This window comes from Ceraceosorus guamensis (assembly GCF_003144195.1).
Source record: "Ceraceosorus guamensis strain MCA 4658 unplaced genomic scaffold IE81scaffold_47, whole genome shotgun sequence".
Lineage (NCBI taxonomy): Eukaryota > Fungi > Basidiomycota > Exobasidiomycetes > Ceraceosorales > Ceraceosoraceae > Ceraceosorus > Ceraceosorus guamensis.
The window spans coordinates 92,314-105,198 of NW_020290042.1; the positions used below are offsets into that span (position 1 = coordinate 92,314).

Consider the following 12,885-nt stretch of genomic DNA (forward strand, 5'->3'; position numbering starts at 1 on the left):
TGCTGTCTCTTGGTGCCTTACTTCCTGTCGAGCCCCTTTCTTTGATGCACAGCATCCCTCATCACGTAGTTGGTTGCCAGCATCTCTGCACGCGGCGGCGAGATGCGCGCACTCCAATTTGAGCGTTCAAGACTGCGGCCGTGCAGCAGTCACGAGTGCACCGTCAAGAACCCAACTGACCAGTCTTCGCGCTTTTCGCGCTTTCTTCCTCCGACCCATCGGTGCATTCACTTGGTGCATTGGTGCATGGCTGCTGCTGCAGCTGCCTGGTACCCAGCGCGCAGCGAGCAGGGTTGAGTTCGAAAGCATAATCACGATTAAATGTGGTTGTGAATTTGTAACCCACATTGTAAATTTGGATTTGGGCAGATACAAGAATTGGTCAGGAGCAGTGCAAAGCCAGCAGTTTGAAAATCGGGCGCGCGCGAATTGCCCGAGGGTGGAAGACACGACACAGCAGACGTGGAGATGAAGGAAGCAGAAAGATGTCTCCTACAGCCCTGCGATTCGCAGCATCTCCCATCACCATCGGCGATACGCCTCTTCTTTGACAGTGCAAAAGAATCGACTTTGACAGGGCTCCGCTTCTCCTTGCCCTTTCAGAAGTCAGACTCTTCATCATGAGCGAGCAGACTCAGCAAGCGGCTTTGGACGCGCTGGCGTATCAAAGAGCTCAATTACAAGCTCAAGAAGCTCACTTGGCCCAACAAGTCGCGCCTTCTTCGCCAAGCACCGCATCGGTAGGCTCCCCCGTCAACCCTTCTACGCCTGCTAGATCTTCGATGGGCGCTGCTGCAGCCAATGGCAGTCCTCTCGCCACTTCCAACCCCTTTACTACCAGTGCCGGACCTCAAAGCCCAACTATCCCCAGAAAGGACCCAAAGAGAGCTAGCATCGCTGCGGGCGCTGGCTTCAATCCCCTTGAGGCTGCGGCGTCTGGCGCTCAAAGTACCAGGTACGCTCCAGGAGGAAAAGTGCGCTTGACTGACTACGTGAGTCGACGCTCTCGGTTCGTAGAAAAGTGATGCCTAAGCGCTTCATCTAGGAAGCCCTTGTGTTCCGGTGTCTTCTTCTCGAGGCCGCTGTCTTTAAATTAGCATCACCAGCTGGTCTTGCCTCGTAGTCGATATCGCGCTCTATGCTCATCTTGCTCGCACCTGCGTTTCTAGGCTACCATCGCGAACGCGCCGCTCCCGGCCGAAGGCAATGGCACTTTCAGCAACCTTCACCTTGCCTTGCTCGTCTTCTTCACACCGGCCATTCTTCTTCGAGTGATCCCCTTCTTCAAGGCGAGCTGGGTCCCCTGGTGGCTCTACTGGATTCTGGTGATCGTGATCGGAGCTCCCGTGACCATTGGCTACTGGACCTTTATGAGCATTTGTGGACCTCGCAAAAACGAAAAGGTCAACTTGCCTGGAAAACCCGTCGAGGATTACATTACCATTCACGATGCCGAACTGAAGCGCAAGTACCACGGACGCAACAAGATCCCCATGCAACCTTTCCATGATGCGTACTTCGATGGCAAGATCGATATCAAGGGTGATATGCTGGACCTATTGGAACACAGGCTGGATTGGTCCCACATGCACTTTACGCCCGAACTCTTCAAATTTGTCCTCACTGTACTCGTCCCGGATGTCATCAGACACACTGAGAAGCAAGATATGGAGCAAGTGCGCGATCACTACGACCGAGGCGACGATTTTTACGAGTGGTTTTTGGGACCTCAGATGATCTACACTAGCGGCATGATCAGCGATCCCAGGCGCAAAGAGACTCTGGAAGAACTTCAGGACAACAAGATGGCAGCTGTTTGCAACAAGCTTCAGCTGCAGCCCAGCGACAAGGTTCTGGACATTGGATGCGGTTGGGGAACGCTTACTGCTTTTGCTGCCAAAAACTTTGGTTGCGACGTGACGGGAGTGACATTGGCCAAGAACCAGACCAAGTTTGGCAACGAGAGGATCGCAAAAGCTGGACTCTCTTCAGACAAGGCTCGCGTGCTATGCATGGACTACAGAGACATTCCAGTCGAAAAGGGTTACTACAACAAGATTGTCAGTCTGGAGATGGCAGAGCACGTAGGCATCAGACACTACTCCAAGTTCTTGGCGGACATCCACGAGCGTCTGGATGACGATGGGACGTTCTTGTTGCAAGTTGCGGGCATTCGACCTACTTGGCAGTACTGGGACCTGATCTGGGGATTGTTCATGAACAAGTACATCTTCAGGGGTGCGGATGCTTCGTGCGCCATCGGCTGGGTCATCAACAAGCTGGAAGCTGCCGGGTTCGAGGTGCAGTCAGCAGACGTTTTGGGTGTGCATTACAGCGCTACGATCCTGAGGTGGTACGAGAATTGGAAGTCGAACGAGGCGAAGATCAAGGCAAAGTATGGCGAAAAGCTTTGGAGAATCTGGTTGTACTTCCTCGCAAGCAGCGTAATCATTGCTCGCGAGGGTGGGTCCAGCGTGTTCCAAATCACCAGCAAGAAGGTGAGCGCTCGAGGACCTGCAGTAAGGCACGATTACTGCTTACACGTTATCATGTCGCTTGCCTTCGACCACCAGAACCTCAACGCTACTGATCGCGTGTCGTTCTGGGAAGGCAGAATTCAGCCTTCCAAGTACCAGAGCGTTTACACCCCCGCTCAGTACTGAGGTGACAACCGCTTACGCACGTTGCAAGAGCGAGCCAAGGGCTTGACTCGCCAACACCAACGAACGCGATTCGTCAAGCAGGCAAGTTGTATTCAAGCCAAAGCAGTGTCGTGCGTGTCCAGAAAGCGATCTACTTTTATCCGAACGCACTACGCTGCCAGTCTGCTCTCAAGCCCTGCATCCATTCCACCGATATCGGTTCATCACGCCCAGCTTACAAATCACGAAAGGTGTCGACCTCGAATGCATGACATTTTAGAGTACAAGCGGTTGTGTGCTCTTCTGCTGCATTGAATGTATCGGGCGCGCTAGGGTGCCTTGGATCCGATTTCGACTACCGCCGGCCAATGCTGAGCAACGTCGCGCGTAGCAGCTGGAAAGGGCAATTTCTGGATATCTCCAGGCAGGTAGACGTCTTGGCTCTCCTTGCCCGTAGCCAAGGAGCCATCCAAGAGCCTGCCGCTCTTGTAAGCATTTGCAGCTTTGCCCACCAGTGCTCGGATGGCGTCCCTCAACGAGACTGTAGCGCCGTCGGGACCTGGCACGTTGCCCTTGACCAGTATTGTCCCTGTACGATCGTCCACTCGCAAAACTTGCAAATTGTGCACCGTAGCAACGTGATTACCACCCATTCTTCCTGCCATCCTGCCGAAGGGAAAAGAAAAAGCAGTGTGCAAAAGGGCGGAACATCATGAGTCGGAGTGCTTCCAAAGGCTGGAAAGATGGGCCGGCCCGTCGCGAGAGGGACTGGAAAATGCCGACTCACTTTTTGCCTGGGAATACTCGACCTGGATCTTGATGCTGACCCGTACTTCCGTGCGACCTGTGACTGATAGACACACCGTGTGAGGCCCTCAGACCTTTGAATCCGTGACGCTTCATGGGACCTTGGAAACCTTTGCCTCGCGTGGTGGCCGTCACATCGATGTGCTGACCGGGTACAAAGTGGTGAGCTGACAAGTATGCTCCTGCCAACCAAGCCGGAGAAGGGCGCACGGTCCCGAGATGATTTGTGAGCGGAGCTGCTTTGAGAAGAGGTGATTGCTACCTCGCAGAACTCACCGAGCGGTACCACGGCATCCTTGGTGATCTTGAACTCCTTGATGACCTTCTTCGGGCCAATGTCGGCTTTGCGGAGGTGACCCTTGATCTGAGCAGTCACTGTGTGTGCTTTAGCGTCGACAGCAGCGACCTGCAGAGCAGTGTACGCGTTTGCGGGAGTTCCATCCTTGGCGGGGTCCAAGCCGATATGAGCCGAGATCTGATTCGAAGCGACCTGAAGTAGCGTGGCGGGTACGCATGTTCCATCTGACAGGAAAAATGTCGTCATGCCCCTTTTGAACGCTATGAGACCTACGCGACGAGAATTGGGAGTCCATTCGACGGGCAAGGTCGAAGAGATGGAGCTCGACTCGGCTGCGGAAACGGCCTCGTGGGAGGGAGCGGGTTCGGACAGATCGGCTGCAGAAGTTTGAGCCGTCTCGCTGACGGAAGCGGATGTCGAAGGACTGGCCGTCGGTGCTGACAGGATGACGGAGCTGGACATGTTGCGTGAGCTCGTGTTTGATGTGAAGACGCTCTTCGAAGATGAAGGGCAAGACAGTTCGGACGAGGCGATCGAGCGACTCAAGCTCAGGTTTGCGAGCGCTGTGGCAGCGTCACATTGCCTGGCATGAACTATCACGCTGCTGGTGGCTCGTCTAAGACCGGTCCGTGCTGGAATAGCGAATGCAGACATGTTTAGAAGACAGACGAGGAGGTGGGAGGGGGGAGATGAGAGTTGGAAAGGCAGACAGGAGATATTTCGACGAAGCTCGCAGTGGCCCGGACTGACTGGACGCGGCTGGAGAGGTGGGGGATGGCCGTGCAGGCTTGAAAGCTGCTGATCACAGGAATCTGTGAATGGAGTAGCCGCCAGGAAGAAACGATGGTGCTCTCTGCGTGCTGGGTGCTGCAGTAACGAAGGCGTCGATGTCGCGCACGCGCAGGCACGCACACGAACAAATCCAAGCAAAGGTGCCCGCCCGGCTGCAGCATGCGTTGATGTCGAGCCACGTGCCTTCAGGTCACGAGCCTGGGCACACGCGCCCGCGGGGTTCTGGCATGGCCGGCCGTGTGTGCGCAACCTACACCACCATCGCCATCGCCATCGCCATCGCCATCGCACGTTGACTATTGACCCACCACTCTTGACTCTCGTGCAATCATTGCGAACCATGCGCACGCGCCTTGCAAATCATCGGCATCCGTCGATTGCCCACGATGAAGAGGACCGAGGTAGCAGTCAGAAGCTCGATGCTTGCTTGACCCTTAATTGTAACTCGTCTGGTCACATCCTGCAATCATGACAGCGATCGATCGCGTCGTCCCATGGCAAATGCCGGCTCATCAGCTGCTCTATCTGTGTGATGCATGCGCGTTCACCAGCATTCACAAGGAGTCAGAGTGCAATGAAGGCCAGGTGGATGTTTATGGTCGCTTTGCATCATTTCAATCATTGTCCACGTCGATGCGGTCACCAGCCCTCGGTCGATCGAAATGAGGAAAAGGGCGGCAAAGACGCCGCCAGTCGTGAGTCTGCAGTCCACGTCTACGGTACGCTCGGAAGTCGTATTGGTCGCGGTCCGCGGTCACCGTCTGTCTTGTCGCGTTCGTTTCATGACATTCACGATTGCCTGGCTTGCGTGCTTGTTGTACATCGGCGCGACGAACGATGCGCCGAACGGCCGAGGGATGACTGTCTAGACGCGCGTCGTCCACTAGTGACCTTTTCAGTGAGTAACAGTTTGAGTCAAGAGTATAGAAGAGTGTTCAGATTGATTGAGCAGAAACCCAGATCAGTCACGCTTCGTTCTCACGTCCGCGTACAAGAGCATGGCTGCCCGCAGTCGCGCTCGTGATTCGTATGATTTTCGTGCTCCTCTGGCTCTCAACCTCCCGCCACTCAACGCACTTATTGGTCGCCACACTCACCACTCGCTCACAAGCTCTGGATATGTATCAATCACAGAGCATCTCACAGGATGCGGAAGCGATGACGAGTGGATCAACCATATGCCGGCAACCCTAAGTCAAAGCGGAGTTCGCGGTCGCGGTCCGACCAAAGATCAAGGATTGACTTGCACTCAACGTATCAGTCCCACTCACGTACCAATCACGACACTCGTGATTGCTACTACAACACTTCTCGGTGCGGCGGTGCACGGAAAGTAGATGCCGGAACAATAGGGATCCACAGTCAAGTGTCGCGCCAAAAATGATAGAGGTGCAGAGAGGTCACGCATAGGCTGATATCTCAAGGTCGACTGCGCCGGAACGCAAAGTTGGGAAACCTTTGAATGATCAAGAAGCAATTCATCAATTCGTGCTTCGTGATCGTCAAGGCCCCGAGCGTCGCAGAGGTGCGATTCCGCGGACTACATGTGGTGCTACATAATTTCTGCGTGCAGTCGTGGACCCTTCTGAGCGCTCTGCTGTGTATATGGGTGTGCTGCTGCTGCTGCTGGTACGCGGCCTTCGACAGCCTGCTTGCTGCTTGCTGGATGTGCGGCACAGACACGAGTCACGACTGTGAACTTCTTTTCTAGCGCCACCACACGAGATCAGCTATTCGCCCGGGGCGCTAGGCTTGGTGCTTTACCGTGCACCACCTGTGCGCATGCAGGAGTCACCCAACCGTGGTGTGTCCGTGGCCTGCTGAGCTGAGCTGTACGGTACCGGTACCTGCCTGCATTCGCGATTGTAATTAGACTTCTTGGTGGTGACGCTCGGATTGGTCAGCAGCATTTCACGATTCGCGCTTTGCATGCTTAACAAAGCCTTTCCCTCGACACACATTCACGATTCGCGATTTGTCAATCGTGGTGGACGCTTGCAGCCTCGTCAGTCGTGGGTCGTGCATCATCCGCGAAACGCTTTAAGCGAAAGTCCAAGTCACCAGTGGAACCTTATACATTGGCACGAGCAACAAAGGACGATCGAGCTGCGCGCATCCCACACATATGTCCGCGAGTCCTTTACGGGAAAGCGTCATCCCTCTTCCCTCGAGGATGATCGAACCCGTCGTACTCATATGCGGCACCGTGGTGCGTGACGTTAGTGGCAAGCTGAACATTGGGCCTGCGGGGCCCGACTTTGCTGACCGAAAGCACATCTCTTTGACACGCAAGGATCACGCCTGCGACGAGCAGAAAGACATTCTCGAGTCTGTGGGCACCGTTCATGTACGTCCATTCTAGCACCTCTCCTTGCGCAACACCCATCAGCCAAGGAATCCGGACTGACTGAAAAGTGCCGGGTATGCTTGCTTTGCTGACGACCGTCGCAGAAGCTCGAAGCGCAGACGAGGGAAGATTTCTTCGAGTCCCTCGCAGAAGGAGGTACTCTTTCAGGAGTGACGCACATCTACAGACATAACAGCAGTGCAGACAAGATTGGGGTGTTCGACACAGCTCTCATCGAGAGGTTGCCGAGCTCCGTCAAAGCTATATGTCACAATGGAGCTGGTGAGTAGGCTGGCTGCCTCACATCGATAGAAGAAAGATCTTTGCGTGGATCGCACCTCCCCATCCTTGATGACGCGTGACTGACGAACGAGTTGTAAATACTCGTCTGCGTCCCACGACTGGACGCGACAGGCTATGACCAGATAGATGTGACTGCGGCCACAAAGAGGGGAATTTGGGTCAGCCACACGCCTGGAGCGGTGGATGAATCAACTGCAGACGTAGCCATGTGGCTCATCCTCACATCGCTCAGACGGTTCGATCTATCTAATCAGAATGCCAAGCAAGGCAAGTGGAAGTCTGGCTTGATTCCCGGCAGAGATCCGAACGGCAAGACGTTGGGAATTGTAGGCTTGGGAGGAATCGGATGCGTGAGCACACACCACAAGTTCACGCGTTTCATCCTCCTCGTCTGGCTCATCGGAAGATTGACGAGGACTGTTCCCCCCTCCCCCACTTTACAGGCCCTCGCTCGAAGAGCAGCGGCCTTTGGAATGTCCATCATCTACCACAATCGAAATCCTTCACCATCTGCACCAAAAGGAGCAAAGTACATCTCCTCCCTTGCAGAGCTGCTGAAACAGGCGGACGTGGTAAGCCTCAACTTGCCCCTGAATGACCAGACGCGAGGAACGTTTGGCAGAGAGCAATTCGAGAGGATGAAGCACGGAGCTGTGCTCATCAATACTGCCCGTGGAGGTGTCGTGGACGAGGAAGGAATGCTCAAGGCGCTCGAAAGCCGGCAGGTGGGTGAAGATTCTGCTCTCGTGAACACAGACGCGCTTTCATCCTAGTCATCTGGCTGAGCTGTTGTGGTGCGCGCTTCGACTTTCAAATGCTCAAATCTGAGCAGCTTGGCGTAGCAGCGCTAGACGTCTTTCCAAACGAACCTCACATCGACGAGCGTCTTCGCGATCATCCAAAGTGAGTCCAACTCTGGATCAGCCCGCGGAAGGAGCATTTTTTGGGGGACATCTAGCCAGTCTGCAAGCTGATCGCTAGACGATCCTTCTACGCCTCCCTGATTGCCGCGCCAATGTCTCCCATCTTTTCATTCCGACAGCGTCATCGTTCTGCCCCACGTCGGCACGCAATCCCTCGACACGGAGCACAAGATGGAATTGCAGACTTTCCGAAGCATCAGATCTAGCATCGATCGTCTCTTGCACAATGCAGACGATGCGGGTAAACCGGACTTTTTGGTAAAGGAGCAGCAACACCTCTAAATTCACGATTTCAATTTGCCCCAGCTTGCTCCAACTTGCGCCTCCCGCGCTATCTTCCGGCATGCCTGTTCGTTACTGCGTATCTTTATTTGCCTGCTGGAACACTTGCAATTTCAATGTTCACTCACGCCCCTAGCCCATGCCAAGGACGGACTAGGGAAGCCTTCGCACTGCCAGCACAAGCGAGCCAGGGGTTCTTCACAACTGTGCAGTCAGAAGGGGTAGTCCAGTACATTTCAAAAGAAGGTGAAGAGCGAAGGCTCGCCTTGAAGCGAGGATTGTCGAGTGCGGTCACGCGGTGCGACCGATCCTGTATGTCTGGAAGACGAAGCTGAGCAGAAAGTCTCTCCATCTTGCGGGCATGAGCCAGAGGAGGAAGGCCACTGTGGTCCGTGCACTATGTTCCGGGACAGGAGCGCGTGGATTAAGAAGAGGTGCATGCAAAAGCTCGACTTGGAATCCCACACAACCACTCACCCGCTCAAGATGTAAGCTCGAGGATTCTTCTTTGTGACGGCACGTCTGATGTTCTTGGCAAAGACGTGCGCAGGCGTGTTCCTACCGATCTGAGAGTACATTGCTCTGTACTGGATCATATCCTCCACATTCTTGTAAGGAGAAGAGTCTGCCACAGAGATTCCTTTCGCGCCCGCATCTCCAATGCTTGACTGGATGGCTCCTGGCGCTACCACGATCACTTTGATGCCGAATCCTGCGAGTTCGCTTCGAAGGCAGTCGGAAAAGGCATGTACGGCTGCTTTGGACGAGGCGTAGGCTGCGGCAAAGGGCAACGGAGATAGGCTGCGAGACGAGAGCAGTAAGCTTCATATCTTGGCTAAATTGAACTACAAAGCTCTCCTCGACCTTGCGACGACGCTCACCCGGCAACGCTGCCCACATTGACCACGGTACCCGAGCGCGCCTTGATCATGTGCGGAGTGACGGCTTGAGTGACGCGAATAAGGCCGAAGTACTGTTCGAGACCGGAGTGGAGTGAGTGTCAGCACCGACAAGCGCGACAAGAAAGCAAATCATCGCCATCAGCGTCAGCTCCATCGCGGCCTGGGGCAGGCTGGAGGTCAAATCGAACTCGATATACGCGAGGAGGTGTGACGGGGTGTGCGTGAGTGCGTGAGAAAGAGAGAGAAAGAGACTCACATTGGCATCAAATGTCTGCCTGTACCTCTCCAGCGATACTTCGACCGAAGCTCCCACGGCGGTATTCGTTCCAGCATTATTGACCAGCATATCGATCCTGCCCAGTTCCTTGATAATGTCGTGTATGGCCCTGTCCACGCTCGATTGGCTCGTCACGTCCAACTGAACCCTCCACACATTGCTGGGTAGGAACCTCAAGGATTCCAAGTTGCGCGCAGTCGCTACCACTCTGTGCGTTTCGGCGCTGGAGAACTCTTTCACCAAGGCTGCTCCTATGCCGCTCGAGCAGCCCGTGATCACGATCACTGGTCGCTCATCCTCTTGGAAGGGCGAAGGTGCGAAAGACATGATGAGATGGGAAAAGAGGCAGATGCGTTCGCTGGATGGGAACGAATGGATTTGGCGATGAGTGCGAACCGTGTAATCGGGAACGCGGAGCAGTGGGCAGGTATCCTCCGCGCTGGTCGTTTATACGAAGGTGAAAGTTTGCAGAGAAGCGAGAGATCGTTAGACGATGACAGTCAAGAGTGTCGATCGATCCGTTTGCCGCGCCTGTCATCGCGATTGCTTAATTGTCTGACACTTCTTGCAAATTCAACGCCGTCACGCTTTCAAAGCTGTCACTTTCAGGCTGGAATGCTAGTACACAACGTGCATTCACAAATTGACGATTCCGATTCTTGATTTTGATTCACACTCAATTCAAACTCTTGGCTAGCGATTCCGTTCATTTCTTAGAGAAGAGCTATGAGTTGTTACATGCGCGCCCTCCGCTTATTCAAATGATCACTATGGTGCTATGTGGAGCTACTGTATACACCAATGACTAGCCGACTTCACCGCGCTAGTCTACCCGGTTCCGAGATCGGACATGACGATCACAATGACTCAATGCTTCGATCGCGGTCAGCTTGTATCGGAGCATTTTGCTTGCGTGCCGATCTCAAGACTCCCCAGTCACAGTTATCGAACCCAAATTACGCAAATTTTAATCACGAGTCACAACAGCGTCTTGTGAGTGCGAAGACCCACACACCTCATCATAGCTGCCCCACAAACAGAAGAAGACCGCGCATGCATCCGTCACGTGAGCACACGGCCAAGCGGAGGGCTGACGGGCGAAATCGATCACGTGGCTATGAAAACATGGAACGAAGGTGACATGCTTGAAGCAGATCGCAGCGCACCCACGAGTCGGCGCGAATCGCGATGCTCTCTCATTTCAGCTCTGCCACTATAATCTGGTATTCAAGAGAACCAGACGGCTCAGCAGCAGCATCGCTTTCTATACCTCCGCACACTCGGCACCACCACACACATCCTCGCCTTTTTCTTTTGGCTTCGCACAAGCCGTCTGGCTCTGACTGATTGTCGGGTTTTGGAGTCTGATAGCACATCTAGAGCGCGCTGCCAAGCTCCATCACGACGCATCAATAAACCGTCATGGCTTCCTCTTCCTCCCTGAGCGTCCCTCTCGCTCGAAGTGCCCGTCCCATCTGCCACGCTCTTTCTCGATCGCGGGCCGCCTTCAGCACTTCAGCACCCGACCTGATCACGGGCAAAGGAGTGGGAGGTCGGATGACGAAAGGACGCAGGGATGATAGCAACAAGGGCTTCGAATTGGAAAAGATGGGAACTTTTGAATATGACGATCTGCCTTCTGGTGGGCATGCTGTTGTCCAAAGACAGAGGGAACTTCTCAAGTACTACAGATTGGCTGAACACGAAATGCCCAAATTGACCGGTGAGCGGAGCCTTGCCTCCATGAGCACGACCTGCCCTACGCAGTCATGCAGACGCATGACGCTGATTGCCCAACCATCGAATTCCGGCCCTTTCCGCTTCCTCTTTAGGCTTTGCGAAATCATACGAGCCCCCAAAAGACGAGGAAGTGATCCAAGCTCGTTCGTTGCACTATCAAGGCCAGATTCATCCCGCCGGTCGTAAAGTGGTAGTCACATCGCGCATCTCCAAGCTCTTGTCGTCGGGAGCGTTGCATTCGACCCAAGCGGCGCACAAGTTGAAATTGCTCGCATCGACGCATTTCAAGCCGGACGACCCCATCGATGCGTTTGCGCTCAAGTCTTCGATGTTGAATGCGAATGCCAAAACTGAACGGGGGACAACGAGGAACGAGGATGGGGTGATCAAGATCTCGTGCGAACGATTTCCCCAAGAAAGCCAGAACTTGAGATGGGCTGCAGAGAGAGTGCAGCTCCTCTGCGAAGAGGCCAATGTGAGTCGTGATGTCCAAAGCTTAAAATTTGAATTCAAGCTCACAGCTCACATGAGATCGTCTTTGGACTCCTTATCTCCCCTCCTCCTCGTCCCCAACGCCCAGCGTAATCCTGACGAATACGCATCAGTCCCGTTGGATCCGAGGCAGCACCTCTCCAAGGCTGTCAAGAAGGGGGGAATGCCAACGAGCAAAAGGGTCACCATCAAGGATTTCCCTCAACACTGGCTCTGAGCCGCATCGACACGCCACTGCAAATTTGCATCATGCTTAAACGTCTAGGACAGCTCTTCTTTGCGTTTAGTCTGGACTGAGACGAACAGGCGAATCGCGAGACTCGAACGTATCGTTGTATTGCTCAGGGAAAGGCGCAGGGCAGAGTGCTTAGCTAGGAAAACCACTAGTGGAACAATGTGACAGTGACATGTGGTGCAAAGTGAGCAGGGGCGAGGCGAGACGAGGCGGGTCGAAGCTGACTGATTTTGGGGCAGAGCATCCATGCGAGCAAAGAAGGTAACAGGACGCATGAAGTAGCCGTCATTGCGATAGCCTTGCTAGACTGTTAATTGTATGACTGCTGGTAAGGGTGCGCTCGCTGATACCCGCGCACGTACGGCGGGAAATCAGGAGGTGGCACGCTGTTGTCCATAGGCGCTCTTGCTTGCTGCATTGACGGATGTACACGGTGAAACGCGTGCTCCGACTGCTGCGGGTGAGGATGATGTTGCTGTGCTTGCTGTGCTTGCTGCGACGCGTGCGGGCGTTGAGCAGATGGATACTGCGCATGCTGATGTGCGCTTTGCGGCTGGAAAGGATGCCCTCGCGGATCCGCTGCGCTGTAGTCTTCGCTCTGAACGTATCCTGCACCCTTGGACCACTCCTGTTGTCTCGCCTGGATCGCTTGCACTCGATTATAGTACTGCTGTTCCGAACCCAGTCCATTGTGAGCGCTGGTGGAAGGCACCCTTTCGCTGGAATGGGAATCGGAGACACCCCGTTCGTGTCCCCAAGAAGGCAAGCCTGCTGGAGAGTAGCTATGACTCGATTCGGCCTCACGGTTGCTGTCGTCGTCCGTGCCATTCTGAGCCTCTTCGTAA

At 54.4% G+C, this 12,885-nt stretch overlaps 7 protein-coding genes across 7 annotated transcripts; 5 read left to right on the forward strand and 2 right to left on the reverse strand.

The window, feature by feature from the left end:
• The first annotated feature begins 505 nt into the window (after nt 1-505).
• Nucleotides 506-2,927, forward strand: IE81DRAFT_304030 (S-adenosyl-L-methionine-dependent methyltransferase). The gene is made up of 3 exons (XM_025512288.1): nt 506-992; nt 1,170-2,498; nt 2,574-2,927. Exons 1-3 carry the CDS (start codon nt 621-623, stop codon nt 2,661-2,663), a joined length of 1,791 nt encoding a protein of 596 aa, XP_025368361.1. The 5' UTR covers nt 506-620; the 3' UTR covers nt 2,664-2,927.
• On the reverse strand, nt 2,898-4,612 carry IE81DRAFT_324816 (translation protein). The gene is made up of 3 exons (XM_025514336.1): nt 3,726-4,612; nt 3,430-3,631; nt 2,898-3,308 (listed from the first exon to the last, which is right to left on the reverse strand). The coding sequence occupies exons 1-3, from the start codon at nt 4,207-4,209 to the stop codon at nt 2,972-2,974; spliced, it is 1,023 nt and encodes a 340-aa protein (XP_025368362.1). The 5' UTR covers nt 4,210-4,612; the 3' UTR covers nt 2,898-2,971.
• Nucleotides 4,613-4,728: 116 nt separating this feature from the next.
• On the forward strand, nt 4,729-5,940 carry IE81DRAFT_184508 (hypothetical protein). The gene is made up of 2 exons (XM_025510729.1): nt 4,729-5,437; nt 5,505-5,940. Exons 1-2 carry the CDS (start codon nt 5,072-5,074, stop codon nt 5,874-5,876), a joined length of 738 nt encoding a protein of 245 aa, XP_025368363.1. The 5' UTR covers nt 4,729-5,071; the 3' UTR covers nt 5,877-5,940.
• A 20-nt stretch (nt 5,941-5,960) lies between these two features.
• IE81DRAFT_184515 (hypothetical protein) lies at nt 5,961-6,457 on the forward strand. The gene has a single exon (XM_025510730.1). The coding sequence runs from the start codon at nt 6,002-6,004 to the stop codon at nt 6,248-6,250; it is 249 nt and encodes an 82-aa protein (XP_025368364.1). The 5' UTR covers nt 5,961-6,001; the 3' UTR covers nt 6,251-6,457.
• Nucleotides 6,259-8,535, forward strand: IE81DRAFT_324817 (hypothetical protein). The gene is made up of 7 exons (XM_025514337.1): nt 6,259-6,748; nt 6,833-6,886; nt 6,991-7,168; nt 7,301-7,539; nt 7,633-7,914; nt 8,022-8,092; nt 8,232-8,535. The coding sequence occupies exons 1-7, from the start codon at nt 6,665-6,667 to the stop codon at nt 8,392-8,394; spliced, it is 1,071 nt and encodes a 356-aa protein (XP_025368365.1). The 5' UTR covers nt 6,259-6,664; the 3' UTR covers nt 8,395-8,535.
• On the reverse strand, nt 8,358-10,174 carry IE81DRAFT_304039 (NAD(P)-binding protein). Its single transcript, XM_025512289.1, has 4 exons — nt 9,553-10,174; nt 9,276-9,367; nt 8,872-9,195; nt 8,358-8,791 (listed from the first exon to the last, which is right to left on the reverse strand). Exons 1-4 carry the CDS (start codon nt 9,898-9,900, stop codon nt 8,686-8,688), a joined length of 870 nt encoding a protein of 289 aa, XP_025368366.1. The 5' UTR covers nt 9,901-10,174; the 3' UTR covers nt 8,358-8,685.
• A 606-nt stretch (nt 10,175-10,780) lies between these two features.
• IE81DRAFT_324819 (hypothetical protein) lies at nt 10,781-12,324 on the forward strand. The gene is made up of 3 exons (XM_025514338.1): nt 10,781-11,296; nt 11,406-11,788; nt 11,894-12,324. The coding sequence occupies exons 1-3, from the start codon at nt 10,996-10,998 to the stop codon at nt 12,020-12,022; spliced, it is 813 nt and encodes a 270-aa protein (XP_025368367.1). The 5' UTR covers nt 10,781-10,995; the 3' UTR covers nt 12,023-12,324.
• The last annotated feature ends 561 nt before the right edge of the window (nt 12,325-12,885 follow it).